We start from the raw sequence: 25,649 nt of genomic DNA, 5'->3' as shown, positions 1-25,649 counted from the left end.
GAATGGTGGGTGAAGGGTCGAGGATTAAATAAAGGAGAATGTGGAAAATAGAAAAGAAAATCTACTAAACTTTGTTTTTAGTTAATTTTTATTTTGTGTACTCTACGATATCCGCTTTATTCCCACCATTCATCCTCCACCTTTGTCCATCCCTCATTTCTCTCTTGTATTTCCTATTTACTGTTAACAAAACGATGAAATTAAAAACAACAAACGAAATAGTTATAAAACAGTCTTATATTCGGTTCCGATAGGCATTGAAAGTCAATCTCTAACCAAAAGCTAGGGGCCATATTAACAACTGTGTGCTTACAGTAGGTCAGTATTGAGCTGCTTTATCCATGCCTCGGCTCACCTAATGTATCCATATCCACCTCTGGATATTATCCAAAATACAAGACAAACATGAATTCCCTAGTTTACTTTCTCAGACTTTCATTCATGGTTCTCTGCTCTATACTACAAAGTTGCATAACTCCATAAGGAATAACCTTTTCGTTAATAGTTTTAGTTTTCAGTTTTCGTTAGAGATAGAGAAGCTAAAAGGAGATGGAGGAGGGTGGAGGTACAAATTATGGAGAATGATTGAAACAAAAATTAGAAATTAAAGCTTAAAGTTCGTTTTAGTTCTTAGTTTTCATTCTATGTAGCATTTCATACACGCATCTTCGACCTCCCTCCCACCACCTTACTCCGCACTTCTTCATCCTTCCTTTTACACGCATCTTCGACCTCCCTCCCATCACCCTTACTCCGCGCTTCTTTTCCCCCCTTTCTCTGTATCTCTATCAAGTTTTCATAGCTCTAGGGCAATTGTAGTTTCCTATTTGTGCCTACCACGAAATATCAAGCAAATGACACAAATCGTACAGTGAAATTTCGACGAATGATTTCATATATTCCTTTCACTTTCAGGCAAACAAGCACATGCTTCAGCATCTACACTAAAGCCTTGAGCGACCCACACATCTACCTATTAAGCTTGAGCTTGCCAATATGTGAAGAAACAGTACACATCTTTGCCTTTGAGTAAAGAAAACTACAAGGATAATTGAAACAGAAGACAAGAACGTGAATAAAAATGGACGCATCTTTATTCAGTTCCTTTCGGTTTTTCTCAGGAAATGTCTTGCATGCATTATCCATAATAAGATATCATAGTCGTAGACTTCAGGTAACAAGCATAATTACATACAGAGTTACGCGATGGAATGTTCAGGGAGACCTCAAGCTACCGAACATAATGCAAAATCTTGGCAAGATCATTATGAACAACAATACGTTTCTCTATTGCATGATTTTTTTATAAATAATAAACACATTGCACGAAGAAACATTGTTTTTGAAACTGGAAAGCCTTTTGAAAGTTTATCTAAGCATGCACATAAGCCCCTTCTGGATGGTAGTGAAGCATCTGGACAGCTTCTGGATGGTAGCGAAGCATCTCGTTCCACATCATCTCCCTGATCATTGGTTCCCCCATATTCTCATCTATATCGAGGCTGATGGGAACCTGGGCAAGAGGATCAGACCTCGGATCATATAGCTCTGACATGTAAGGGTGTTGGAGTGATTCTGAGACGGAGATCCTCTTAGTTGGATCAAACACAAGCATCCTTTGCAACAAATCTATAGCTAAAGGATCGGCTTGGGGGTATAAACGGGACAAATGTGTCCCCCTAGAAAGGGGCAGTGATTGGATGTACTTCCTGGCTTTCGGGTTGTCAATGAATGCAAGATCAGGCTCATTCTGGCTACCAAGAACATTGATAATTAGTTTTAGTTGGTTGAGGCATTCAGTTCCAGGAAAGATTGGCTTCCGGCCAAGAATTTCAGCAAAGATGCATCCTACGGACCAGACGTCAATGGATGTTCCATAATTGTCACAGCACAATAGCAGCTCTGGTGCACGATACCAGCGAGTGACAACATACTCTGTCATGAACTGGCCTCTACCTCCGCTGGTTCGGGCCAACCCAAAGTCACATATTTTCAAGTCGCAGTTAGCATTGACTAGCAGGTTCCCAGGCTTCAAATCACGGTGAAGGATGTTTGCTGAATGAAGATACTTGAGCCCTCGAAGCAGCTACAATGCCGAACCAAATTAGTCACAAATAGAACAACTATTATAAGAGCAGAGCTCAAGGATTAACTGAAGCTTGGTGAGGAACCAAAATTTCAGCCTTTGAAATGCACAGAAACACCAGAGTGTTAAGTTCTACATAAGAAAATGCAAGAAGCTGAAACGTCTGCTTGTGCTTGGTCAAAATGTACTTCGGTAACATGCTTTCTACTCATTCAGTTCCTATACCTTTTCCAGAATTTTTTACATTTCCATGAACTAATTCAGCTCAAAATTAGCATGAACCAATTGGGATGACTACTCGGAGGAATTAATGAGGTAATTAACACTAGTTGAGAGAAAGCTAGTACCTGAAATAGGAAGTATTTGCAATGGTCACTGGAAAGTGGTTGGGATGACTTTATAATATGATGAAGATCCGTATCCATGAGCTCGTAAACGAAGTACACATCTTTGAAACTTGTCCTGTGGATAGGCATCATAACATCCTTCAAAGCAATCACATTTTCGTGCCGGATATGTTTAAGAAGCTTCAACTCCCTCAGAGTCCTCAATGCATCAATGCTGTTCTCAAACACATTATTGATCTTCTTGATTGCAACTTTCTCATTCGTTTCCCTATTGATTGACGAGCACACTACACCATATGCTCCTTTCCCTATGGGTTTGATCGGTACGTACTTGGTGTCAACCTCAAACAATGTTTGCCACATTGAGTAATAATGCTTCCCCCGTTGCCTAATTCCATTCGGAGGCTCAACTAAAGTTGCCATTTTCCTGCAAATCACTCAATACCTTCCAACTTAAAACACAAATACTTCTAATAAAAACCTTCAAACAACAAAAATATAACAAGAACAACATGAAATACCAAGTGACAGAAATTGAAGTGTACGACAAGCACTGGATGATAATTTTCTACAGAAACCGAAAACGATGTGTTGGAGTGTGTATGTAAAGAAGAGGTAAGCTTTAAAATGGAATCAATCCTTACTTGCCCTTAACACTTCTAGACTTGGATCTTTTGCAGTCACCCAAATCCCCGTTTGTGTTATTCTTCCTACTTTTCTCCTACGTTTAAAATTACACAGAATTTCACTTCCACTTTTGGCTTCTTTTTTTTTTTTTTTTTTTTTTTCACTTTCAACTCCTAAATTTTTCATCTTTTTTCTTTTACTTGTCAACCCAGCAATTTTTGAAATCCCATTCACACCAACAATTCTCCAACTTCCACACACCATAAAAAACTACCCAATAAACCAAACTCAAAACTGAAACTGAGAAGCACACTTACTACCCGAGTTCAAATTCCCTCCCGGAATTTAAATTAGTTTAAAGTAGAATGTCGATTGCATCAAAAGACTAGCTGAGGAATCAAAGTTTTTACCTTTTACGGACATGAAAGCTCCCAAATCACGAATTCATAGCTAAATTCTAAAACTTTACACAAAAATTCAAGAAGAAGAACAAAAACCCAGAAGAGAAAAGAAGAACAAACCTCAATAATTGGCAAGCAACATTAACAGGAGAAGAGAGGATCCTTAAAGGTCGTGGGGACAAGTCACTGGCAAGTACATAGATCCTCCCTTATCTATATTTATATATACGAATACATACATACATATATATATATATATATAGATGTAAATATATAGATAAATGGCTCAAAGCCTCATAGTGATATCAGACCATCATCACGAGTTATGATTCTTTTTCTCGTCGTGATCAGTGAGAGGGATTTGAGAGAGAGAGAGAGAGAGAGAGAGAGAGAGAGAGGGTTAATGTTAAATACAAATTAACCCCCCACGGGAGAGAGGAGGAGGAGGAAGGAGCTCAACCCATGACCCCCACACCGACATGACAGCTACATAAGATCTCTCTTTCTTTCGGTCTTCGTTTTTGTTGCTTCATGCACAATCAATCAAACACTATAAAATCATGCTGTCGAATTTAAGATTACGCCGTCTGTTGACGGCTCTGGGTAACTCGGCTTACCCATCAGTTTATCACTTCCCTCGTCTATGTGAAATGTACCGTTTTTCAACCCTACTTATTTGGAAATTTGTACCACCAACGGCATACGCATTCATTGCATTTTATCTATTTTTGCATACGGAAAATGTTCTATTTGTTTATAATTCGATGATATTTTTATAGGGGTGGATGAACTGAGTTAGGCCGCTGCGGTAATTATAATAATTAGACATTAGTCATTTAAGTTCAACTCGAGATGTTCCACGTGAAAATGAATATTACTAGCCTCTGTGTTAGTGAGATTTGGTTTGGAAACTTTAGCATGTGTTGATCTCTAAGATATCTTAAATGAAAAAAATTTAATGACAAAATTTGTGTCCAATTTGAAGGTAAACAGTGAATTACTCATTAACGAAACCTATCATTTCAACCCCTCAAAATAATATGATAAGTTTCATTCACGTACAATTTTTCTAATGACCACAAAATGAATAAATTTTCACAATTACTTTTAATATGCCTTCAATTTATGAGATATTATTATTACTTTTCTGTACAACGACAAAGAAATGATACTCATCCCCGTTTTTGTTCAATTACAAACAAGAAACATGGAAATAAGGATGTATATGCTCTTAGATAATGCTAAACAATTGGTTGTTGATATGATAAGTATAGATTAATATTTAACGTGTAATGCGAGGAGATCCATTAATTCTTACTCATCGGTAATACTCAATAGGTGCCCACAGACATTCCATATATCAATATTATCATTATTACAAGCACAAATATTACCATTCATCATAAAAAATAACACATATTTACACTTAAATGGACTTCCGTTTAACTTAATAGGTACCCATTGATGGTCCCTATTGGTACATTTCCATAAGGCTAAGTTCCATAAGTTTGGTCACATCTTTAAATGTTTCTATTGTAATTGAAAAAAAAAAATGGCCAAACCGAATTTTACATCAAAATTTCATCCAATTCAAACTAAATGGTCATTCCAAGTGTGATTTAAGGCTGAAACAGCTCCACAAACTTAAATAAAATTTACATTTTTACTCTTGAAATGATGCACACAATAAAAATATGGATAAAGTTTGAATGTGATATAACAAATAAGATTTGAAATGAGATTGGTAACATACTAATTATATAACTACAATGGTATTATTAAGAGTTATGCATCCGCAAGAGCAACATTGACAAACGCCACAGTACATGGATGATTTCTCTAATCTGGCCTTTAATAAAAATATTTTTTTAGAGATAAATGTTAATGACGATCACAAATACTTTGTGATACAAATAATCATCGCACTCTTATTGTCTTAATAATTCATGATTTAGATGTAACAAAAATAAGGGAATTGTTATTAATACTCCAAAAATCTCATTATACGCTCCTTACAAGTGTATTTTTCTTTCTAATTATAGAAGGTTTGTAGTGCCAAATAAGATTTTTGAAGTGCTAATAACAATTCCCCAAAAATAATATAATGTATTAATGTTATAATGTTTGATGTTTGATGTATAATTCTATGTGTAGAGAATATCAAACCCTTTTGGTGGACTTGGCTAAAGCCAAACCAAATGGCTAAAAGCCTAAAACTAAGGGGAGGCAGTCCAACTTGAAGATATGGTAAGATTGTGAACAGTGTTGCCTTTGCTTTCCCAACAGTTCATTCATTCATTCATTCATTCATTCATTCTCTCTCTCTCTCTCTCTCTCTCTCTCTCTCGCGTGAGTCTTTGAAAGAAACATTCCGTAAGTGCACACTTTCTCCGCCGCCCTCCTACATCCCCCCTAGAGCAAACTCTATTCTGCTATCCATCTAGATTCTGATAATCTGAAAGTAGCTCAACTCTCACTTGCTTTCCAACAAGCAAATCACAAGGTCTTTGGCTACATCATGGTATCATATCATGCATAATGCACCCAAACAAACCCAGCTGGGTTTGTACCAAACACTCAATAGTGTTTCAACAACTCTCCTCGACAAAATCTAAACTCAGAATTGCCTCCAGCGAAGTAAAAAGACTAAATGTCCGTTTAAAGTAGGATATCTACACCATGATCATATCATGCATGCACCCAAAATCCAGTTGGGTTTGTACCAAACTCTAAATAGTTTTTTCAACAACTATTGTCTGTTCATGAGATGTGAACGCAATATCTTCTTGAACAAAATAGAGATCGCGTGCCGTGCGCTAGACCAATGTTCATGTGCTATTAGAAACTTATATTGAAAAATGAAGACATCTACATAAATTATAATAGTGAAAAGTGATACACTGGCAAACTAGGCACATGGCCAAAACTTTGTTCATTCATATTTTATGTGGTAAAAGTTTAATAGAACGGTTAAGTTGAGTACAGGCGCGCATTTGGGTGGGGGCTTTTGACAGCCAATGATTCATTTATTCAACCAAGCATATCTTCTCCTGTGTCTGACTTTTCTTCACCAGATATGGAACTGCATTACAACCCAAAACATATTTAAAATGTCACAAACTCCACCTAAAATTCGAATAAGTGATGTTTTCGTCTCGGTTGCTTACCATTTTCTTCTTCTTGTTCTTGTTCTTCTTCTTCTTTTTGTCAAGAGAGCCCAAGAGCTCCTCTTGCCGGGCAAGCGACTCCTCGAGAGCCTAAACGAGAAGCCAATTCAAATGAGGATCATACACCTATAACATTAATAGTACCCTGCTAGTGATTGATGTAAATTACAGCTTTTACTTTCCTATGGTTGGATACTGTTTCAGATTTAATTTTTCAGCTAGGTTTTGCAGCTCTGTATTCCAGAAATCTACATAGAGGAACATGTTGAAACGCTACCTGCTTTGTTGCCATAAGCTCTTGCTCCAAGGCATCAACCCGACCTAGAGCAGCATTCAGCATTTCCTCCTTCTGAGCTGGCTTGGCGGCAGGTTTCATGTTCAAAACAGTCATTCTCTCTTCCAACTCAGCCATGCGTTTCATGACAGTCATGAGATCTGAACCGGAGATGGCAGAGTGTGAAGAGCCCTGGCCTTTGACCATTGTGTCACTGTCGCAGACAGTGCTGGAGTAGAAGGTGGAGTCGGTGAGCTTCCTTGGCATGCTACGTGTTAGTCTGACCATGGCGACAATGCCCACAAGAAACGTCATAATAGCAGCCATAATCTGAGAGCCTAAACCTTCAGGCAGTTTGCAAGCATTGTTCCTGGTGAAGCAATCTCCTGCTGCAAGTAAAGAAACTCAGACCCTATAACTATTGTGAAAGAAACAAAAAGGAAAAAAAAAGGAATATCTTAGAATTAGATAAGGAAAGAAACACAATACACAAGCTCACCTAAATTCTCAGATGATTTAGCCTTTGAGAGGGCAAATTTAACATTCCCCACTGACATTGGCCAACTCGAATCCACAGATTTACCAACCATCGAGACACTGTCCTTGCGCCTGAAAGACACTTGGCGAGTTTTGGCTAGGGATACCTGCAAAGATTATCTCAGAGGTCAGAACTGTCACGATAACAGAGGAGGGAAACTTCAGCTACAAGATACGCAGATATCAATTATACGTGTGTCTATGCTTAGAAACACATACATAAGAAAGAAAAGCTCTCAGTGTACTTGACAATTGCTCGGTTGAAATTTAAATTGAACTTGGAAGTTTTTTGCACTTACTTCTTCATGGAAGCGAGAAAGTGCATGATTGAGTTTAGGAGCGGAAGGTCCAACATTCAGAGCTGCATCGAGTCCCTAGGAAGATTATATGATTAAGCTATCAATTACATCTACGAACATGAAGCACCAAAATATATGTTGAAAATCATGTGACTAAGAACTTTGAGATGACCTAGTGTCCAAATGTGACAATCCGGAAACTAGGGGCAGGTTTATAAGGAAAAAGAAAAGCAGAAGATATGTTCAAGCAGGACCTACTTGAAGTCCAGATTTTCTTGAACATTGATGACTGCCGTTTTGGACCATCTGCAAGTACATAAATCGATACTTATGAATTCTAATTAAATTAGAAGTTAAAATAATGCATAGTGGTAATGATATAATAAAAAGGAAAAAAAAAACGAAGAGAAGAACGGTCTTTATCTACCTTCATGATCTCAGGTTGTTTCCAGGGTCCCTTGTCCGAAAGCATACAGCCTCCTTGATCAGCACAAGTACATGTACCTCCTAAAAACTCGGGTAATTCGCTGGAGCAAAGTCAAGCCAGAAAATGTACATCAAAATAAGCAAACTGATGAAGCAGCTTATGTGGAAGCAAAGCTCCTAAAAAGTCTGCTTCGTTTAAAACAGACTTACCTAGCATCAATTATTTCAAGCAACTTGCTCTGATACTTGTTGCCAAGGACCTGGAGGATGATAGTTTTCCCTGATTAATGTAGCCCTGACGAGAATAAGCATTTTTAGCATAAAAATGTATATACTCACATTAATCTTTGCTGTAGTCTTCGGATCAAGGAAGGACTTCACGGTGTTCCACAACATTCGAAAGCCAGAACCAGCGTTGATGATAAACATGCGATTCAAGGTCTGTGGTAAAAACAACAGTTTGTGTGCATCATAATTCTACCATCAACAAAAATGTCCTGAAGTTCCCAAAATTTTATAGACCAAAAGATGTTAACCGGTAAGGCAGTACCTCAGGATAATTGTCACCGTCAATCTTCTGAAGGCGAGTAATAAGTTCCCTGGCAGATTTGTTGAAATTCTTAAATCCCTGAGGCATTGCAGTAAGTTCGTAACAGATTATTTAACTTCCATGTAATGTAATTTGAAGCAAGATTCTTTGTAGTAAATATCCCTTATAGTTAAAAATCTTAGCACATCTTGGCAACAGCTATAAACAATATACCAGCTATTCCCTTGTTTTCCCATAAGTGATTCTAGTTTTCTGTTTTTTCAAATTATTTGCTGAGCAGAAGTAGCGGTTATAGTTAGTATCACATACCACTCCTTGCACATCGAGGATAGTTGTACTTTGATCAATGTGCTTCTTTGCTGAAATTGAGCAAGCTGGAAATTTAACAGCAAATGTCCTCTCGAACTCCTGGACATGGTATTTGACGTAGCGGTCCATAGTTGTGGCTTGCATCAGCTTGGTCACATCTACTAGGCCTAGTCTCTCGATGTACAGAGGTCGTCCTTCCTTGTCTACACCATGATGTCCTTGGGGGTAGTATTTCAAGACTTCATCGAGTTCCTTGAATTCAAAGTCCTAGAAGAAAAGATGAATACATGAGTAACTAAATTGACGAACAAATATAAACAAATGATATTCTGCTCTTTACTAAAGGAAAGCAAACATAAAAATTGAAAGGAAAGATGTGAAATGAAATAATTAGCAAACTTCAAAACCTAAGCACCTATTTCTACAGAAGATACCTCCATGATTGTGTCAGCATCGAATGCCTTCCTCCACTCGAGCATGTCAGACCACATTTGCTTGGTTTTGTTGACATCAAATTTCCTGGCCTTCAAGAATCTGTATTACAATGATTTAGTTAGATTAAACAAGAACCCAGTATCTGTCATAAAAACCATCGACAACAAAACTTCCACTGGAACAAGAAAAAGGAAGAAACCTGAGCATCTTATGATAATCATCGTGCTTGGAGGGTAGAAGCTCCTCCAGTAAAAGTGCCTGCCGCAACGAATCAACAGCATGTATCTCCTCTAAGTCGTGCACATCCTCAATGTCGATAGACAAGACTTTACTACTGCTTCTTCTATTCCTTTTTGACAAAGAATTTCTGAACCTAGTAGAGGCATTCATTGCCTTCTTCTTCAACGACCCGACTTTAGTCTTTCTATCTTCCTCAGATATTTCGACATCAGATACTGAAAATCACACAACGTAAGTGAGTCATATCTATGCGCATCAAACGCGAGGCATCCTAATATGCAAAGAATAATATGTTTGCCTATTAATGCATCCAAATTCCAAGGCTTGTTTTTGTCCATTCCAACATCCTAAAGTCCCTTAAAGTGGCATTGTGCATTACAAATTCAAGACAAGTCCTCACATTTGAAGCATATAGTTATCGAGATGCGAATATATGTTGATTCTAAATGAAATATTACCGGGTAGAGGTCCAGACATGGTGTTACTTGTGAGGGCAACGGTATTTACTTGTCCGAAAACTTTGTTAAAGTAGTAGCTGAAGTGCAGAAGAAGAATCAAGCACTCATATCACAGATGCAGACCCAGAAACAAAACCCTGCCCAAATGCCTGCATTTACATTCCCACTTTGGAAAACAAAATCACAAAACAGACCAATTATGCTATATAATGTACTTTGCAACCAAATGCAACTTAAATTTCAAAAAAGAAACAACCAACTTAAAGGGGCAATTCGCTAAAATGATTAGAAACTAAATCCCAATTCCTAAAACGATCAAAATCAGATATTGACGATATAATGAAAACTGATCATTTTTAGCGATTGGTACGTGAAAAATGATCGTGTTGGCTAATTTCCCAACTAAAAAAGCAAATTACTTCAAGTAAAATTGAGCAGTAACTACAAGAATCGCCCAATTGAACAAATCCATGCATTTACGTTCCCACTTTGGAAACCAAAATCACAACCAGAATGCAGCTTAAATTTAAATAAAAATTATATATATAACTCAACTAAAACATAGGATTAATTCAAATAAAATTGAGCAGTAACAACAGAAAGAGCAAAATTAAAGGCCTCCAATTGTACAAAAATACAGAAAAATATAGTGGGATTAATAGGATTATTGATTTTATTTACCTCTGTCCTCTGGTGAACACAGCGGGGGGTCAGTCCAAAAAAGAAAAACACAAATGGGGTTTTGGGGGAGAGAGAGGCAAGGATGGATATAAATATCCTGAATCATAGTCGGGATTTGAGAAGTCTTAGAAAATGTCGGAGAGACAGTGAGGGAGAAGAAAATTAGTAAATCTTGTTTTCTTTTTTTAAGGTTTCGATTCAGTTGAGAGCTTGATGTTTGACGAGGTCTCGACAGAAGGCGAAATGCAAGGCAACTCCACTCAAATCCTAAATAACGTCTCTCTGCTATTCCCGGTAAAACTATATTTCCACTACTTTCATTTCATACATGGTTTTGTTTTCATTTGATAACTTCTCGACTGTACGAGGACAATTTTATTAACAATAAAGCATAAATGTGATCTTGCCTAAGTGATATCTAGCTCGTAGACATGTTTTTTTATTTTTTGAAAAGCACTTATATTTATATACACCATGTCAGGATATTTTTCTAATCCATAAGCACTTTTAATTTTTCCAGCTAAATATTACGAAAAACGATTTTGATGATTTGAAATCACGTCTACAAGAGAGTTTTCTATATGAATAAAATCAGAGTCACCTCGTACTAACCAAGACAAACCAAAACAAAGAAGAGTAAAGCCACAAGATAAGAGAGTTTCAACTAAACTAATCAGAGAGAAATATTACATTGTGCATTTGTTGTCTTTTTTCTTCACCGGCTGCCTTGTTTATTTTTGGGGATAGAAATTTAGAAACCAACGTCCTCCCATTCTAATTATATAGCGCTCCAACAGACTCCTCTAAGTGTTCATTTGGAAATGGTGATCTCAAATCTACGTATTTGGGATTTGATACAAGAAATATCTAGAGATTTGGATAATATATCACCTAGTTACGTTGTTTGATTTTACTATGCATACATGTATTTTTTTTAAGAAAGGTTGATTGTATCCAGTCATTTTAAATTAAATGCGATATTGTATCTCACTCGACGTTCACCTGCATGGGATACTTTTATGCCAATTAAGAATAACGGATTATAAATCTTAGATTGTTACTCGATCACGAAAGAATTTGCGGATGCTGCACTCACTGAGGTGTACTTTCCTACCTACCCAATCTCCCGGGATTTGGCTCGATTATTTCCTGCTCTGTCCAAAATATTTGGATTCCGACTTCCTGATTCTGCTCTTTTTGGTTGTCGCCCGGAGCACACGAAATCTCAGAACAGACTTTAAAAAGGGCTTGAAAACTTTGAGTTTTAATAATAAGGACAAAATAAAGAGTAAAGTGAATAGTACCAGGTTTGACTTTTTAGTGTAAAAATATGGTTTTTCGTTAAAGTGAACAGTACCGTGGGCTTTTCGTTAAAACTCCCTTTTACCATTTAACAGGATGAAGAACTTGCATGTCAACGGAGTATACACCATCCGATTTACGTAAAGTTTATCTCAAACTGAGGGTTTAGCAATATAATCGTATTTCCATGCAATTGTTTTACTATGCTACCGTATTTTGTTCACGACAAGTTATTGTGTGGTACACGATTTAGAAAAGTCTATAGATACAGCGACTGACTTAACATCAATAACAAAATGAATGCCTGGAAGAATATATTTCCACTGCAAATGCGGTCCACAAATTCCGTTCATATGGTAACATAAATTAGATGCCACAACAAGCATACAACGCATTTGAAAACTCAGGTTGCGGTTTCAGTCTGAATCCGAATCAAGATTCACAGACGATCTCACTGTCCTGCGACCGCCTTCAAGATATCCATCATCTTCATCACCGTCTTCTTTCTTCTCACTAATTATACCTGTTAAATTGGCAGTTTAGATACTCCGCAACAGGATACGAATTGTGAAACACACTTGACAAAGCCATTACCTTTGTTGATTAGTGCAACTTCAAGCGCCCTTGTGCTGAAATCATCTTTTGCTCCCACTTCTTGAAACCCAACCAACCTATCCACAGCAACTCCTTTTCTGAAAAAAGGCGAACCTCTGAATCCGTAAATATGAATTTCAATGGAAGATCTCAGTGCAAGATGGAATTAGCATGAAAGTTATCACATGCTCTTGAAGCACACGTCAAATGATTGCGCAATTACAGTATTACTATATTTCCAGCTCTCGTTGCTCTCCTGCCTTTTCATACAACAGCGAAATAGTGGATGCCCATACGCCTCTTTAATGCTCGAAATGGACATGCACACAGATTTACAATAATTATACGGAGATTGCCTGACCTGAAGAGTATGACACAAGGCAAAGTTTTGATTCCGAGCTTGGTAACGAAGAAGGGCGCATTCTGCAGTTCATCATCAAATAATCAATTCCCAATTCTAAACCCTAAACCTAACTAAAGGACCAAAAACGGAAGGTTGCAAACAAGTAAGCTCAATCCAAGTAAACACGAAAAGTTGCACCAACTAAAACACAAAACAGGAAGTGAAGTTCACAGCAACCTCAGCATCCAGCTTGATGAACTTAGAATCAACATGCTTCGAAGCAAGCGTCTTCAAATGCTTATCCATTATCCTAGAAATAACCAAGCAACGTAAGTTCAAAACAAACTCACTAATCCATGTCTAAATTTTCTAGACCAAAATGCACTTACTTGCATCTATAGAACTCCCGGTGATAAAAATGGCAGATGACCTTTTCAGTTCCGGTAACTTCACCTAAAAAATCCCCCTCAGTTATATCCCTGTACACTCCATGCCCTTTCCTCTTCAAAGCTTCTCGCTTCTCAGCTTCTTTCTATTCAAACAAGATCAAAATTTCAAAAATTCAAACCAAACCTTCCAAACAAACCCACAAATCCAAGAAACCCCCCATCCGCAAATCAATCAAACACGAAAAATATCGAACCTTTAAAGCATTAATCCGATCCGCGTGCAGTTTTTCAAGCTCCGGATCCTACTCATCACAAAATAATCAAACAAACCATCGTTTGCGAATTGGGAATTTGAAATGCACATGAAAGATGCAGAATTGAATCAAATCGAATGGAATCGAACCCAGAACTTACATCCATCAACTCGTCGAGGTCGACTTCTTGGTTGGAGGAGCTCGTGGCGGCCACCTTCTCGTTGGAAAGCAGTTCCTTTTGGTAATTACGGGCTGCGGCGGCCATTACATTTCCGAATGCTAGATTTTGGAGAGTGGACTTCACTGAATCGGGATCCATGTTTCCTGGAAATTGAAAACTTTTCCGATTTGGAGTTTGGATTGTATTGTTCTTCAGTAATATATGGATGATTGCAGATCTGGAAATACAGAGTAGATGCAATCGCTGCTTTTCAGGATTTCGCGGAGGAAAGGGTTCAATTCAAGCGCGAACCACCATTGAGTGGAGGTTTTGGGTCTGGAGACGAAGACTATCAATCAAACGGGCTCCGTGTTTGGGTGACAATTGGTGATGGGGCATAGGCCCAAATAGTACTGTTTTCATTCAATCACCTTGCGTTTGGTACGTGGGATGGGACGGGACGGAACGGGACGAGGCGTTCCGTCCCGCGTTTGGTGCACCAAAAATGGGTGGAACGGGCTGTTCTACGGGACATATTTTGGGTGTTTTTGCGTCCCACTTCCCCCCCTGGAACGGGTTTGTTCCACGTCTGTGGAACACAATGTTTTACCATTTTAAGACAAATATACCCCATGTCTTTTTCAAAAATTACACCTTCGTTCTGTCCCGTCCCGTCCCGTCCCGTCCCGTCTCGTTTCGTTCCGTTCCGTCTGCGTACCAAACGCACCCTCAGAGCACTCGATTTCTCGAAACACTCGTACCCATTTTAAAGAAATTATTTCATTTTGTTTCTTTGAGATTATTTTTGAAAAGGCTAAAAGTGTTTTATGACAATTAAAAGCGTTTTCGGCAATGGTCGGTAATTTTTTTTTTTAAATGTTTGTGATTTATAAAAGTGCTTTCTTCGATAAGGCATTTCTAAAAGTTTCATTAGAAAACACTTAGATAATAAAATTTTAATATATACTTCTACTGAAAATGTTTCTTGCAAAAACTCTTATAAACAAACGTTCTTTCAACCTATGCAATATAAGCCACTACTCATCTTGCTAATGCCCTTCTTAGACTTTGATCATCCATTGTCTTCAGATGTCTCCCCCTAACTGAGATATTCTTATTTTGACGATCATTTTAAAGGAGTGTATTCAATCGAAATTTTGAGGGATTTTAATTCTTTTAATGAATCTAGGGGTATTCAATCAAGATTTTAAGTGATTCTCTCAAATTCAAGGTGTATTCAATTAGAATGTTAAGATAGTTTATTAAAATCCTTAGAAATCCGGATGTATTCAATTAGGATTTTAAAGAAGTTTATAACATTCCAAGCTTGGTAACGAAGAAGGGTGCATTTATCGTAGTAGCACTTTTACTATAAACATGCTGAAATTTTATTTAAAATTCCAAGTAAATGTCTTAAGTTTTTCTAATAAACATGGTAAGAATTTCTTTCTGATTATGTTACACCCACCCCCACATTTTTATTTATATTTCTATATTCCTCCCTGAAACATGTTTAAGTCTATCAATTTAATCTTTTATCTCATTTAATCCTAACCTTTGATCTAGAATCCTTATTTCTCCTAAACTGCCAAGTAGCAGCTCCCTAGCTCTCTTCTCTTTTCTCTCTTCCCAAGCCCTCCCTCTCATCTCTCCTTTTCTTTCTCTGCACCGTGACCAACCAAACAAACCTGCATGTAGCTCCTGGTGTAAACCATCATCATCATCATCATCATCTTCCTTGCGCCATCTCTTTCTCTCTCTCTGTCGCAACGAGATCGGGGAATCCAGAGAAAAGACCTCCGACGGATTTCTTCATTTATTTTTTTTCGGCTAGGTAAGTTTGAATTCCTTTTGAAATCGCCATTGATGTTGTTGGGCGTTGTGTGTTGAAATCTACATTGTTCTTCCAAGGTTTTGAGAACGGGAATGACGTGGGGGAGGCTCACCCAAACTTTCCGGCGAACCCGTGACCTTTGAGGGTTTTTCCGAACACTCACAGTCGTTCACGATGAAGCAAGGGTATGAAAATACTCCACTCTCTTCCTCTTCATTTTGCTACATGGTTTGGACGTTGGTTTACTTGAACGTCGTCAGCCAGAGCTGTAGCAGCTTCGGCGTCCTTTCCCGTTTTGCAAAGCAGGCCTTCAGGCTGTTCAGAGCACCAACGGGCCTTAGCCCGTTTTAGACCAGTCCAATACCCTGGCCCACACACTTTTTAATTTTAGTTATTTTCTATTTAGAAACCCAAGATACATTAGGGCCTTTGGCCACCTCCTTTTAACTAGGGCCTTAAACCCATCCCTTTTTTATTATTTGGCCTGCGGGCCGTGCTGTGCGTGTGTGTGGGTGTGTACGTGTATGGTGTGTGTGTGTGTGTCCGTGTGAGTGTGTGTGTGTGTAAGCATGTGTGAGTGTGTGTGGTGCACGTATGTGTGTGCGTGTGTTGTGTTGTGTGTGTGTGTGTGTGTGTGTGTGTGTGTGTGGGTTTGAGTTTAAGCCCAAATCACCCATTTTCACCCTAACCCTTTTTAACTAAAAACCTTAGGACCCAAAACCCAAAATCTCTCCTAGGCCAATTTCAATGTTATCAGTCCTTTTTTGGCGTCTAGTTCATGGAATTCTATCGTTTGGGCATAGTTTGATAAATTGTACATTTTTGTGCTTAGGTGAAGTTGCTAGTGGGGATTTCCTTAATTCTTTTCCGCACCACTCTGCTGCTACGGAGTATCTGTGAGTGGACCCCTTCTAAAATTTGCATAATTTTATAGTTTATTTGCATAAATGAAATGCATGTCTTACGAGTTTATGAACTGAATTTATGTTAAGCATGTTTATTGAAATGTTGGTTATCATCTCGTTATTTTGTAAGAAATTAATTGTTGGCCTATATTGAGCTATAGTTTGATATATCGTATTTTCTATAAAAACCATGAATTGGTAAACTATCTGATGGATGACGATAGGATGCTAGAACATGTTTTCAAAACCCCTATTTATAGTATAGACGATTGATGACTTTATACTATGAAGTAGTTATATTTGAGAGGCGTAACAATTTGTGCGTACTAGTGGACACTATGCTGCCTGAGGGGAGGATATGGTGTTGGCAGTTAGGCCGGAAGAAATATTCCCTAGCTACGGGCTGAGGGACACGAAGCAGCCATTGGGTCGGGAGTTGATAATCTCTGGCTACGGGCGCAGAGACCACGGTGCTGGCATAGGGCCGAGAGTTATATTTATTCAGTGATCTTACTGGTAGTACACCGCCCTTACGAGACAATCTGTGAGACGATTGATATTTTGATTTCCGCGATATGTCTTTTGAGATGTTTTTGGCATGCTAGGGTTTTTCAGTAAACATATCATTTATTATGCTAGTAGTTTTCTTTATATAAACTGTGGGGGTTAGTATCTTGATAACTATTTTATTATTATTGTATATATGAACTTGGTCCACTCACCTTTGTTTTGCGCCCCCATTCAGGTCTTAGAAAATAGGACTACGACACAATGTACGAGGCATTCCCCTACCAGTAACAGTCTATCATTCACTTGTGTGCTATCTTGTAATGATCTTTCCTTTTGTGATCTTGAATTAGAACGTATTCTGTGCACTCTAGACATTTTCTTAAACTTTGTTTATTACCTTTATATTCTAATGATTATTCATGTATATTTCCTCCTAATCATTACTCTTGTATTCAATAAATGGCTTTCGTCACCCTTGGGTGTAGGCCAGCACGTGCCTATTCGAGTATTCAAGGAATATCAGGGTCGGGACGTGTCAGATTATCCAAAAAAAAAAGAACTTTTAACCATTCTAAAAACAGTTCCACACATGCTCTTAATCCCTTCATCCATTATTCCATTACTCCCAGTCTCACTTTCTTTCCTATGAGAAAATTGGCAAGTCCTTGAAGAGCAACTTCAGCATCATTGCTCTTCATGAGCTCTCAGCAACCTCAGCAGGAGTCACCTCTGTGCTCTCTATCAACCTTTCAATCTCCCCGCATAAGCGACGTCGATTGTCATCATGATGTTGGCGAGAATCAACATCCTAAGAGGGTTAGGAATATAAGTGTGTTTCCTACTTTGGTTGTATTTCCTTTAAAATTCCTTGTATCACAAGTTTTGGAGTTATATATATATTACCTCCCAACGGGAGAAGAATAACAAGAATTATTAGAACTCTAAACTACAATTTTATCTTGGTATCAGAGAGGTTTTGGCCTATCTCTTCCTCTAAACCCAAGTCGTCCACAACAAAACAAAACCACAACAATTTTGATCAAAGAAAACAAGGTAGGTCTCAAAACAAGAGACTGAAATAAATTCATTGTGCCAAGTTTCAGACAAAAAAGATAGAAAAGACTGGACGTTGTTTCTACAAAGATGAAAGGCATCGCAGCTTTGGCCAGACTTCCATACCATAGAACAAAACCACAAAAGTACAATTATCATGCCGCTCTAAATGGATGAACAAGAAGTTGGGTTTCCCATTGTAGGTCCAGCTCCAATGTCCAATCTGGGTGCTTTGCCTTTTGGATTCAAGTTAAGGGATTCAAACTACAAAATTTGGTCAAAGATAATGGAGGTTCATGCTGCAGGTTTGACACAAGATGGGATATCTCAATGGGAAGATTTCGGCTGTGGAAGAAACCGATCCTGGTTTTTCTAATGGCATACAGAGGATGCTATCGTGCAGGGTTGGTTACTGAAAACCATGGAGCTGCATCTTATAGGGCTATTTATCAACTTATTGACTGCTCATAATATTTGGGAAAACGTTACTCATATGTTCTATGATGGGGCTGACAAATCTCAGAATTACGAGTTGAGATGCAAAGCAACAAGGATAAAACAGAATGGATGCCTAATAAATCTATACTTCGCATAACTAAAAGGCATGTGGCAAGAGTTAGACAAACGACGTCCAAATAGAATGATATATGTTACTGATTTGAGAAGCAGAAAAGAGGATCTTCAAAAAGATAGGGTGTATGATTTTCTTGTAGGACTAGATGACTCATTGGATGCAGTTCCCAACACTCTCTTTTGAATGAAGCCTATCCCTGGAATAGAATAGTGCTTTAACACCATTCGGCGTAAAGCACAAAGAAAAACCACCATGCTTGGAGGAAAGGAAAGTGATAGTGGCCTATCTATGACCATGATCAACAAACCTTTATTCGGGCCATCACGTTCTCTACGTGAATTAGAGGACGTAGAAAAAGACAAACTTCGATGTATACACTGCAATGGAACTCACCATAAAAAAGAGACGTGCTTTGAAATTCACGGCTACCAGTAGTGGTTCCTAGAGCGTAGAAAAAAACGAGGTCAGGGAAAACCGAATAGAAGAGCCGCGAAAGCCAAGGTGGCAGACTTTGGCCCTGGGCTTACGACCCTGATTTCCAGCGGACCAGGTACTTCTATTCACCGTGTTGGGCTGGCTGAGCCTAAAGCCCAAAGTTAGGTAGGGCAGCAATCAAGTGGAGGCACTAGCAACAACGCTGACGTCAGTGAAGGAAACACCTTGGGCCCATCTGCAGACTTTAAGCAGATTGTAGAATTGGACCTAAACAACTTGGCCTAACAGCTATCCCTATTAAATTTAATTTCCTTGTAATAACAAACCGACGATCCAGGTAATCCTAATACAGGTTAGATTATTGACTCCGGTGCTACTAATCACATGACTTTTGACCATACTCTTTTAAATTCCACAACAACACCCTCACGGGATAGTATTCTCACTACAAATGGAAGTGTTGCCCCGGCCACAGGGGCAGGTTCAATTGCATTCACTCCTACTCTCTCTTTACACAACAGTTTACTCGTCCCTATATTTTATAGCCATTTATTATCTGTGGGACCAAAGTTCTAAAAGACGCTAGGCAGTAGTTGGGCGGCTAGGCGGGGGCCTAGGCAGACTAGGCTGATTTAAATAAATATATTATATTTCGTGTAAATAAGTGTTTGTTTATATTTAAAAAATATATAATTTCATCATAAACTACAAAATCAATTCACATATATATTATTAAGTATTGGAACATAATGAAAACATGGGGAACAAGCATATAATGTGTGTTCATTTAAGTATTCAACAAGTCTCTTACAATTTATTGAAAAAAAATAGGGTTAATCTTTGTTTACTACCTTGAAGTTTCGTGGTTTTCAACATTTGGTACATGAAGTTTTTTTCATCCCAGAGTCATACCTCAAGTCTTAATTTTGGGACAGTTTCATACATCCGTTAAGTTTTCCGTTAGAAATTCTGTTAATTGATGACTTGGTGCCCACGTGGACAATAATTGAGCGCCAGGTGTCAATATGAGTCCACTTCAATATTAAAAAAAAATAAAAAATTTCCCACTTGTCCCTCACCCCCGCACCCTCTCCCTCCCTTCTTTCTTTTGCAACCCTCACCCTTCCCTCCCTTCTCTGTTCTCTCTTCTCCAATTCCATGCCTCTGATCTCCTCGCCCACAGCACCCCCGCCGTCGTCCTCATCACTCTCTTCATCTTCCTCACATGCCGATGCGTCGCCTCGCATAGCGCAACCGCCATTCTCTCCCTTCTGATCCTAGCCGAGGTCACTAGCTTCTGCCAGAATGTGTGGACGTTGGCCAACGTTGTCGCCTGCAAGTCCAAACCTCAAGCCTTCTTCTGCAATAGCTCGATTGTGAACGAATCTGAGCTCTACACTGTGCAAATACCCATATCCGGTTCTATCTCCAATGGTGAATCAGATTGCCATCTGGGTCTTTCCCATTTCCCCTGAAACCTCTAATTCCAACTCCTAGTCCAATTTGGCTCCCAGTCCCAAATGGGTCAAATTGATGGAAAATTGAGAGGTGCTGGGATTTGGGTGGGGTGGGATTTGGGTGAGGTGCTGGGATTTAGGTTAGACTTCTGTGAGGATTTCTTCCCTCACACTTAAAAAGGAGCTGATCTTCTTTGGAGTGACCACGTGCAGGCATCCCAAGTTGTTTTGCTTTTCATCACGCCACCATCAATTTTGCCTTTTGATTTTCCTTTATGATTTCCTTCAATTTTGCTTTCTTTCCCTTCTGAATTCCTCGATTCCCTTTGACATACTTCCTTCAATTTGATTCTCTTAGGTCTATAAATTGCACAGACCCTAATTCCACAGCCATCTCTCATATCTTGCCGTGGAACGCCGCTGCACAGATTTTCCTAAGCCCTACTCCTGCACAAATTTTCACCGTGCTTCTGCCTGCTGCTGCACTGCATCTTGCTGTCTGTCCTCGTGCTGTTGTGCTTTCTTGATATGCACCAAATCTCAGATCTCCAATTCAACCTACTAGCAGCACAATAATGGCGAAGGCTAGGGAAAAAAGATAAAGAGGGAAAGGGTGCGGGGGGTGAGGGAAGGTTATGTTTTTTTTTTGTATTTTTTTTAATTTTTTAATATTGAAATAGGCCCATATTGACATGTGGCGCTCAATTATTGTCCACGTGGGTGCCACGTCATTAGTTAACAGAATTTCTAACGAAAAACTTAACGGATGTATGAAACTGTCCCAAAATTAAGACTTGAGGTATGACTCTGAGATGAAAAAAACTTCATGTACCAAATGTTGAAAATCACGAAACTTCAGAGTAGTAAACAGAGATTAACCCAAAAAAATAATATGCAAAATTGAAGTTATCTATTTTCTGTCTAAGCGAATAGCATCCTAAGCTGGTGCCTAGGCGCATTTTTCTTAATTTCCAAACACCTAGGCATTAATCGGGGTGGTGGCCACCCGCCTAGCGCTTAAGGGGCGATAGTCGAGGATTTTTAGAACAGTGTGTGGGACAAGTCACCAAGCAATTAAATTGTGTTGTGGTAATGTTTTCGTCTTTCTGTTTACTTCAGAATATCCAGACTCAGGTGATCATTGGGCGGCGTGATACTAAGAGAAGAGGGTTAGACCATGTTGATGATGTTGGACAGGGCTGTGTTCATCAAGTTCAAGGTCATGACAATGAAAAGTTGAAGACTGTCCAGTTATGGCATCATCGCTAAGTCATGCCTCCTTTGGTTATTTGAAAAAATTACTTCCGTTATTATTTAGGAATATTTTTTATTCTTCGTTAAAGTGTAATGTTTGCACATTAGCTAAAAGCCATCGAGCTTCTTATTCTTTGAGTATGAATAAAAGAACGATTCCTTTTGAGTTAATTCATTCGGATGTGTGGGGGCCATCTCTGGTTACTACTTAGCATGGTGTGCATTGGTTTGTAACCTTTGTTGATGACTGCACTAGAATGACTTGGTTGTACCTCATGAAAAATAAAAGCGATGCGGGTGAAATCTTCAAAAAGTTTTATCACATGGTCAATACTCAATTCACTCCCTAATAAAGTGCTTCGGTCAAACAATGATGGTGAGTATATGAATCAGGATTTTTCTCAGTTTTTTCACAGAAACGGGTATTCTCCATGAAACTACATGCCCTCAGACTCCACAGCAAAATGGCTTTGCTGAACGAAAAAACTGGCACATCCTTGAGATTACCTGTGCCCTTCTTATTGGTGGTTATGCGCCCAAGACATATTGGGCAGATGCAGTAACCTATGCTATTTATCTCATGAACCGGATGCTATTGCGTGTACTCTCTTTTAGAACACCTTTGGCCATGCTTGCCGATCATGATTCGCTCTCGTCCACCCTTTACCTAGAACCACGGGTTTTTGGTTGTGTGGCATACATTCACCTTCACAAAAATCAACAAAGCAAACTTGATCGATGTGCGGTGCGGTGCATGTTCCTTGGATTTAGTCCTCAACAAAAGGGCTATTGCTGTTATCATCCATCCACTTGACATACGTATATGACCATGGATGTTACCTTTTCTGAAGACGAGTTATTTTTTTCCTCCCAACCATACTCCTCAGGGGGAGCAAACCTTAATCGATGATCGGTATAATGAAGAATTAAGCGTAGAAGATAGTGTACATTCCCTAAATGGGTTGCTTGACCGTGACAGTCATAGTCCAAATGGCACCACCACTAGTGGGCGACGTAAATGCCTAGAATTTGCCAGCCCAAAAGGGCAAAAAAATATGATATTGCTAAGAGCCCAAGTGGGCCCAATGAAGTGAATAATGATTCAAGCCTCAGGCAAAATCTGGTGGACATTAACGATGACCCAAGTAGGCCGAATGCAGAAAATCATCTACTCCGTTGCCAACTATGTCACTCATCGACTTTCACCGCAATATTGTGCATTTGTTCAACAGATGGAAATCTTCAAAATACCCATCAGAGTGGAATGAGCCTTGAAAGATCCAAAATGGACAGAAGCAATGCAAGTTGAAAGCCTGAACCCGCTTGTCGTGCAATAGACAGGTACAAGGCGTAAGTTAATGGCAAAAGGGTTTACCTGGACAAGGCAAGGTAGTTAGAGGCTAAAAGCTTGAACTCGCTTATCGTGCAATAGAACATGTGTATGTGCACATCCATTCGACTAGGACGCAGCAATGCAGGGTCAAGTCGATCCTTCTTGTTGGTGGTGAATACAAGAATTCTCTCGTCGCCAAAGCTCGACAACAAACCATCTATAAAGTTCAATAAGCCCGAGAGTGACACCAACTACGATCATTATAACACCACGTGATATGTCAATGCTCGTTAAAAGAAAAAAAGATAACTAAGAATATCATTTGTAACAAAAAACAGAAGGAATTGAAGCAAAACCTTGGTGTTAGATGTTTGATTTTGTTTCTCTGATTGCCGATTTTGTATATCAACACTGTAGCAATCGATATCCTCAATCACCAAAATCGAACGATTTATAGTACACAACAACACCCTCTTCAATTTATAGTCAGTGGAAAGATTAATAAGCCCCAAATCATACACATCAAACTTAAGATAATTAGCCATGACTGTGATCAAACTCGATTTCCAGTGCCAGGAGGACCATACAACAAGTAGCCTTTTTCCAAGCCTTCCCCACCTTCTTGTAAAACTCCCTGCTCCTCACAAACCTGTCCAAATCCTCTGCAATCATTTTCTTGAGCTTATGGTCCATCGCCATCGTCTCAAAAGTAGAAGGGTGCTCTAGGTATATCAATCCCCAAGTATTGTTGTTGCCATCATCATACGAACATAAATGACGAGAATAAAGCTTCACAACCTTCTCATCTTCTTTAATGGCATTTGCCCGAGCAAGCATGTAAGGCAAGAAGGTGTCCATCACTATGTCTTTGTGTTTTTGGTGAAATGTCAGCTCAAAAAACTGGTTCTTTGAACTTTCCCTGGAGTACTCCTACCTTCCCTTCTTGGTTTCCATGACATTAAAGCGCCACCTGAGCTTAACATTATCGAAAGTGTTGTGAGTTCTTCGTCTTTGTTGATGGAAAATCAGATGGTCTATTGGCGATGCGTTTTTCCGACTCGGAGGCGTTGAGTGCCGGGACTGGTGCCAATGGTTTAGAGGTAGACCTCAGCGGCATCATAGACCTGGTTGCATGCCTCTCCATAGAGCTCGTCAATGATGAAAGTGAGGTTAGAGGAGAGTGAAGTGAAAAGGGATTTGAGTTTTGAGTAGATGTATGAGCAGACGGCGGGGATGAGCTTTTTAGCCATGGGACGGACCAACACCATGGATCCTGCAACGAAGGTATAGGCTGAGAACGAGGAGGATGCTACCGTGAATAGAATTTTTGGATCAAAGGAAAACATTTTGGTAATTTCAGATTGGTTTGTTGAGAGATGGATGAAGACACCAATGTAAAAGTATCTCTCATCAACCAACAAATTAGACTTTATACAAGATGCTTAATTTTATTTGATCCCCTTGTCACCACAAACGAACCCAACAAATTATACATATACTAAAACTCAACACACAAGTTACTGTTCATTAACAGTGTGCTCCCAGTTTTGCCCTGCTTTTTTGTTATTATTTCAACTTTGCCACTTTTGTTTTGCTGTCAAACGGGAAGCATAATCATTCTGCGCATTTCTTTGCCTTTCCTCTTTCCTCTCTCGCATACCTCGGGTTCCATCGTCTGCCGTTCTGTTTTCTGTCTTCATCTTTCTTCGTTGGTACTGGATAATGGCTACTTCATTCGTACAACTCAGGAGAACTTACCTCATCTCTTCACTTTGTAATTCAATCGTTAGTTTTAATACTAATTTCCTGCCTTAGTCTGAGAGTTGTATGAGTTATCAGCTCTTTGCAATAAAGGAATTGTTATATTTGGGTGCTCTTTCGTTTTTGGTTCAATTTTTTGTGTGAAAATTAAAAAAAGGAGAAATGATAATGGTTAATTTTTCTCCCATACTTGATTTTCTTGGTTTGTTTCTACTAATCTTTTGTTTCTTGGGCTGATTGCACTTCTTTTTCGTTATTTTTGGTGCAGATATGAAGAGGATTTGTGAAGTTGCTGTGATTTCATGGTAAGTTTCTTTGAACGGATTTGAGAATTTGGGATCGTTTGGGGTGTTTTGAAGGTTTTTTTTTTACTTTTTTTTTATTGGGGAAAAAAATGGTTAACAGTTAATTGATTGTATTTTAATTTTTATTCAATTCAGGTACTCATGATCAGTTTTTGGATTTGATTTGAAGGAATTTCTAGGGTTCATTGGTGAGTTCTTCGAGATGTGAAATGGGTGGTTTCTTTTGTTTAAATCTGGGGCTTTTGTAGTTTGGGATTTGTAAATGAATTAAAATTTATTGTTTTATGATTTGGTTCCCTTTTTATTTTCAAGAAACGGTGGTCTTCATTTTTTGGGGCTATTGTGTGTA

At 38.8% G+C, this 25,649-nt stretch overlaps 3 protein-coding genes, 1 long non-coding RNA gene and 1 pseudogene across 9 annotated transcripts; 1 reads left to right on the top strand and 4 right to left on the bottom strand.

Annotated features, from left to right (window-relative positions):
- Positions 1-1,265: 1,265 nt before the first annotated feature.
- On the bottom strand, positions 1,266-4,101 carry LOC103418305 (mitogen-activated protein kinase 7). Of its 2 annotated transcripts, none has more exons than XM_008356436.4 (3): positions 3,582-4,101; positions 2,434-2,860; positions 1,266-2,086 (listed from the first exon to the last, which is right to left on the bottom strand). In XM_008356436.4, exons 2-3 carry the CDS (start codon positions 2,854-2,856, stop codon positions 1,373-1,375), a joined length of 1,137 nt encoding a protein of 378 aa, XP_008354658.1. In that variant the 5' UTR covers positions 2,857-2,860; positions 3,582-4,101; the 3' UTR covers positions 1,266-1,372. The 2 variants fall into 2 exon arrangements, with proteins under 2 accessions (XP_008354658.1, XP_070669969.1); XM_070813868.1 differs by having other exon boundaries at positions 3,471-3,593.
- A 2,187-nt stretch (positions 4,102-6,288) lies between these two features.
- LOC103407117 (phosphatidylinositol/phosphatidylcholine transfer protein SFH12) lies at positions 6,289-11,223 on the bottom strand. Of its 5 annotated transcripts, none has more exons than XM_029094721.2 (15): positions 10,838-11,223; positions 10,157-10,322; positions 9,658-9,913; positions 9,458-9,557; positions 9,024-9,290; positions 8,715-8,792; positions 8,504-8,605; positions 8,375-8,424; positions 8,166-8,265; positions 7,997-8,044; positions 7,739-7,813; positions 7,402-7,546; positions 6,906-7,291; positions 6,629-6,718; positions 6,289-6,543 (listed from the first exon to the last, which is right to left on the bottom strand). In XM_029094721.2, the coding sequence occupies exons 2-15, from the start codon at positions 10,173-10,175 to the stop codon at positions 6,529-6,531; spliced, it is 1,731 nt and encodes a 576-aa protein (XP_028950554.2). In that variant the 5' UTR covers positions 10,176-10,322; positions 10,838-11,223; the 3' UTR covers positions 6,289-6,528. The 5 variants fall into 5 exon arrangements, with proteins under 5 accessions (XP_028950554.2, XP_028950555.2, XP_028950556.2 ...); XM_029094722.2 differs by having other exon boundaries at positions 10,157-10,305; positions 10,838-10,978; XM_029094723.2 differs by having other exon boundaries at positions 10,157-10,293; positions 10,838-10,962.
- A 1,205-nt stretch (positions 11,224-12,428) lies between these two features.
- On the bottom strand, positions 12,429-14,284 carry LOC114821715 (thioredoxin domain-containing protein PLP3A-like). The gene is made up of 7 exons (XM_029094881.2): positions 13,880-14,284; positions 13,720-13,767; positions 13,466-13,608; positions 13,314-13,386; positions 13,095-13,156; positions 12,734-12,831; positions 12,429-12,662 (listed from the first exon to the last, which is right to left on the bottom strand). The coding sequence occupies exons 1-7, from the start codon at positions 14,036-14,038 to the stop codon at positions 12,556-12,558; spliced, it is 690 nt and encodes a 229-aa protein (XP_028950714.2). The 5' UTR covers positions 14,039-14,284; the 3' UTR covers positions 12,429-12,555.
- An 8,805-nt stretch (positions 14,285-23,089) lies between these two features.
- On the bottom strand, positions 23,090-24,580 carry LOC114821335 (AAA-ATPase At2g18193-like; annotated as a pseudogene).
- Positions 24,581-24,833: 253 nt separating this feature from the next.
- Positions 24,834-25,585, top strand: LOC103418301 (uncharacterized). The gene is made up of 3 exons (XR_011576570.1): positions 24,834-25,008; positions 25,264-25,300; positions 25,436-25,585. It is a non-coding gene; the product is annotated as an uncharacterized lncRNA (long non-coding RNA).
- Positions 25,586-25,649: the final 64 nt, after the last annotated feature.

This window comes from Malus domestica, chromosome 15, assembly GCF_042453785.1.
Source record: "Malus domestica chromosome 15, GDT2T_hap1".
Classification (NCBI taxonomy): Eukaryota; Viridiplantae; Streptophyta; class Magnoliopsida; order Rosales; family Rosaceae; genus Malus; species Malus domestica.
Note: the sequence above shows the minus strand (reverse complement) of the source record. Positions and strands in the feature narration are given on the sequence as shown.

Coding starts and splice junctions, on each gene's coding strand:
- LOC114821715 (XM_029094881.2), bottom strand. CDS start 14,038: ATGGATCCCGATTCAGTGAAGTCCACTCTCCAAAATCTAGCATTCGGA. Junction 13,157..13,313: donor TCATCAAGCTGGATGCTGAG/GTTGCTGTGAAC, acceptor GATGAACTGCAG/AATGCGCCCTTCTTCGTTAC. Junction 12,663..12,733: donor AGTTGCACTAATCAACAAAG/GTAATGGCTTTG, acceptor CCAATTTAACAG/GTATAATTAGTGAGAAGAAA.
- LOC103418305 (XM_008356436.4), bottom strand. CDS start 2,856: ATGGCAACTTTAGTTGAGCCTCCGAATGGAATTAGGCAACGGGGGAAG. Junction 2,087..2,433: donor GCAAATACTTCCTATTTCAG/GTACTAGCTTTC, acceptor TCGGCATTGTAG/CTGCTTCGAGGGCTCAAGTA.
- LOC103407117 (XM_029094718.2), bottom strand. CDS start 10,943: ATGATTCAGGATATTTATATCCATCCTTGCCTCTCTCTCCCCCAAAAC. Junction 9,291..9,457: donor ATGCTGACACAATCATGGAG/GTATCTTCTGTA, acceptor CTTTTCTTCTAG/GACTTTGAATTCAAGGAACT. Junction 7,814..7,996: donor CAAGAAAATCTGGACTTCAA/GTAGGTCCTGCT, acceptor TAATCTTCCTAG/GGACTCGATGCAGCTCTGAA.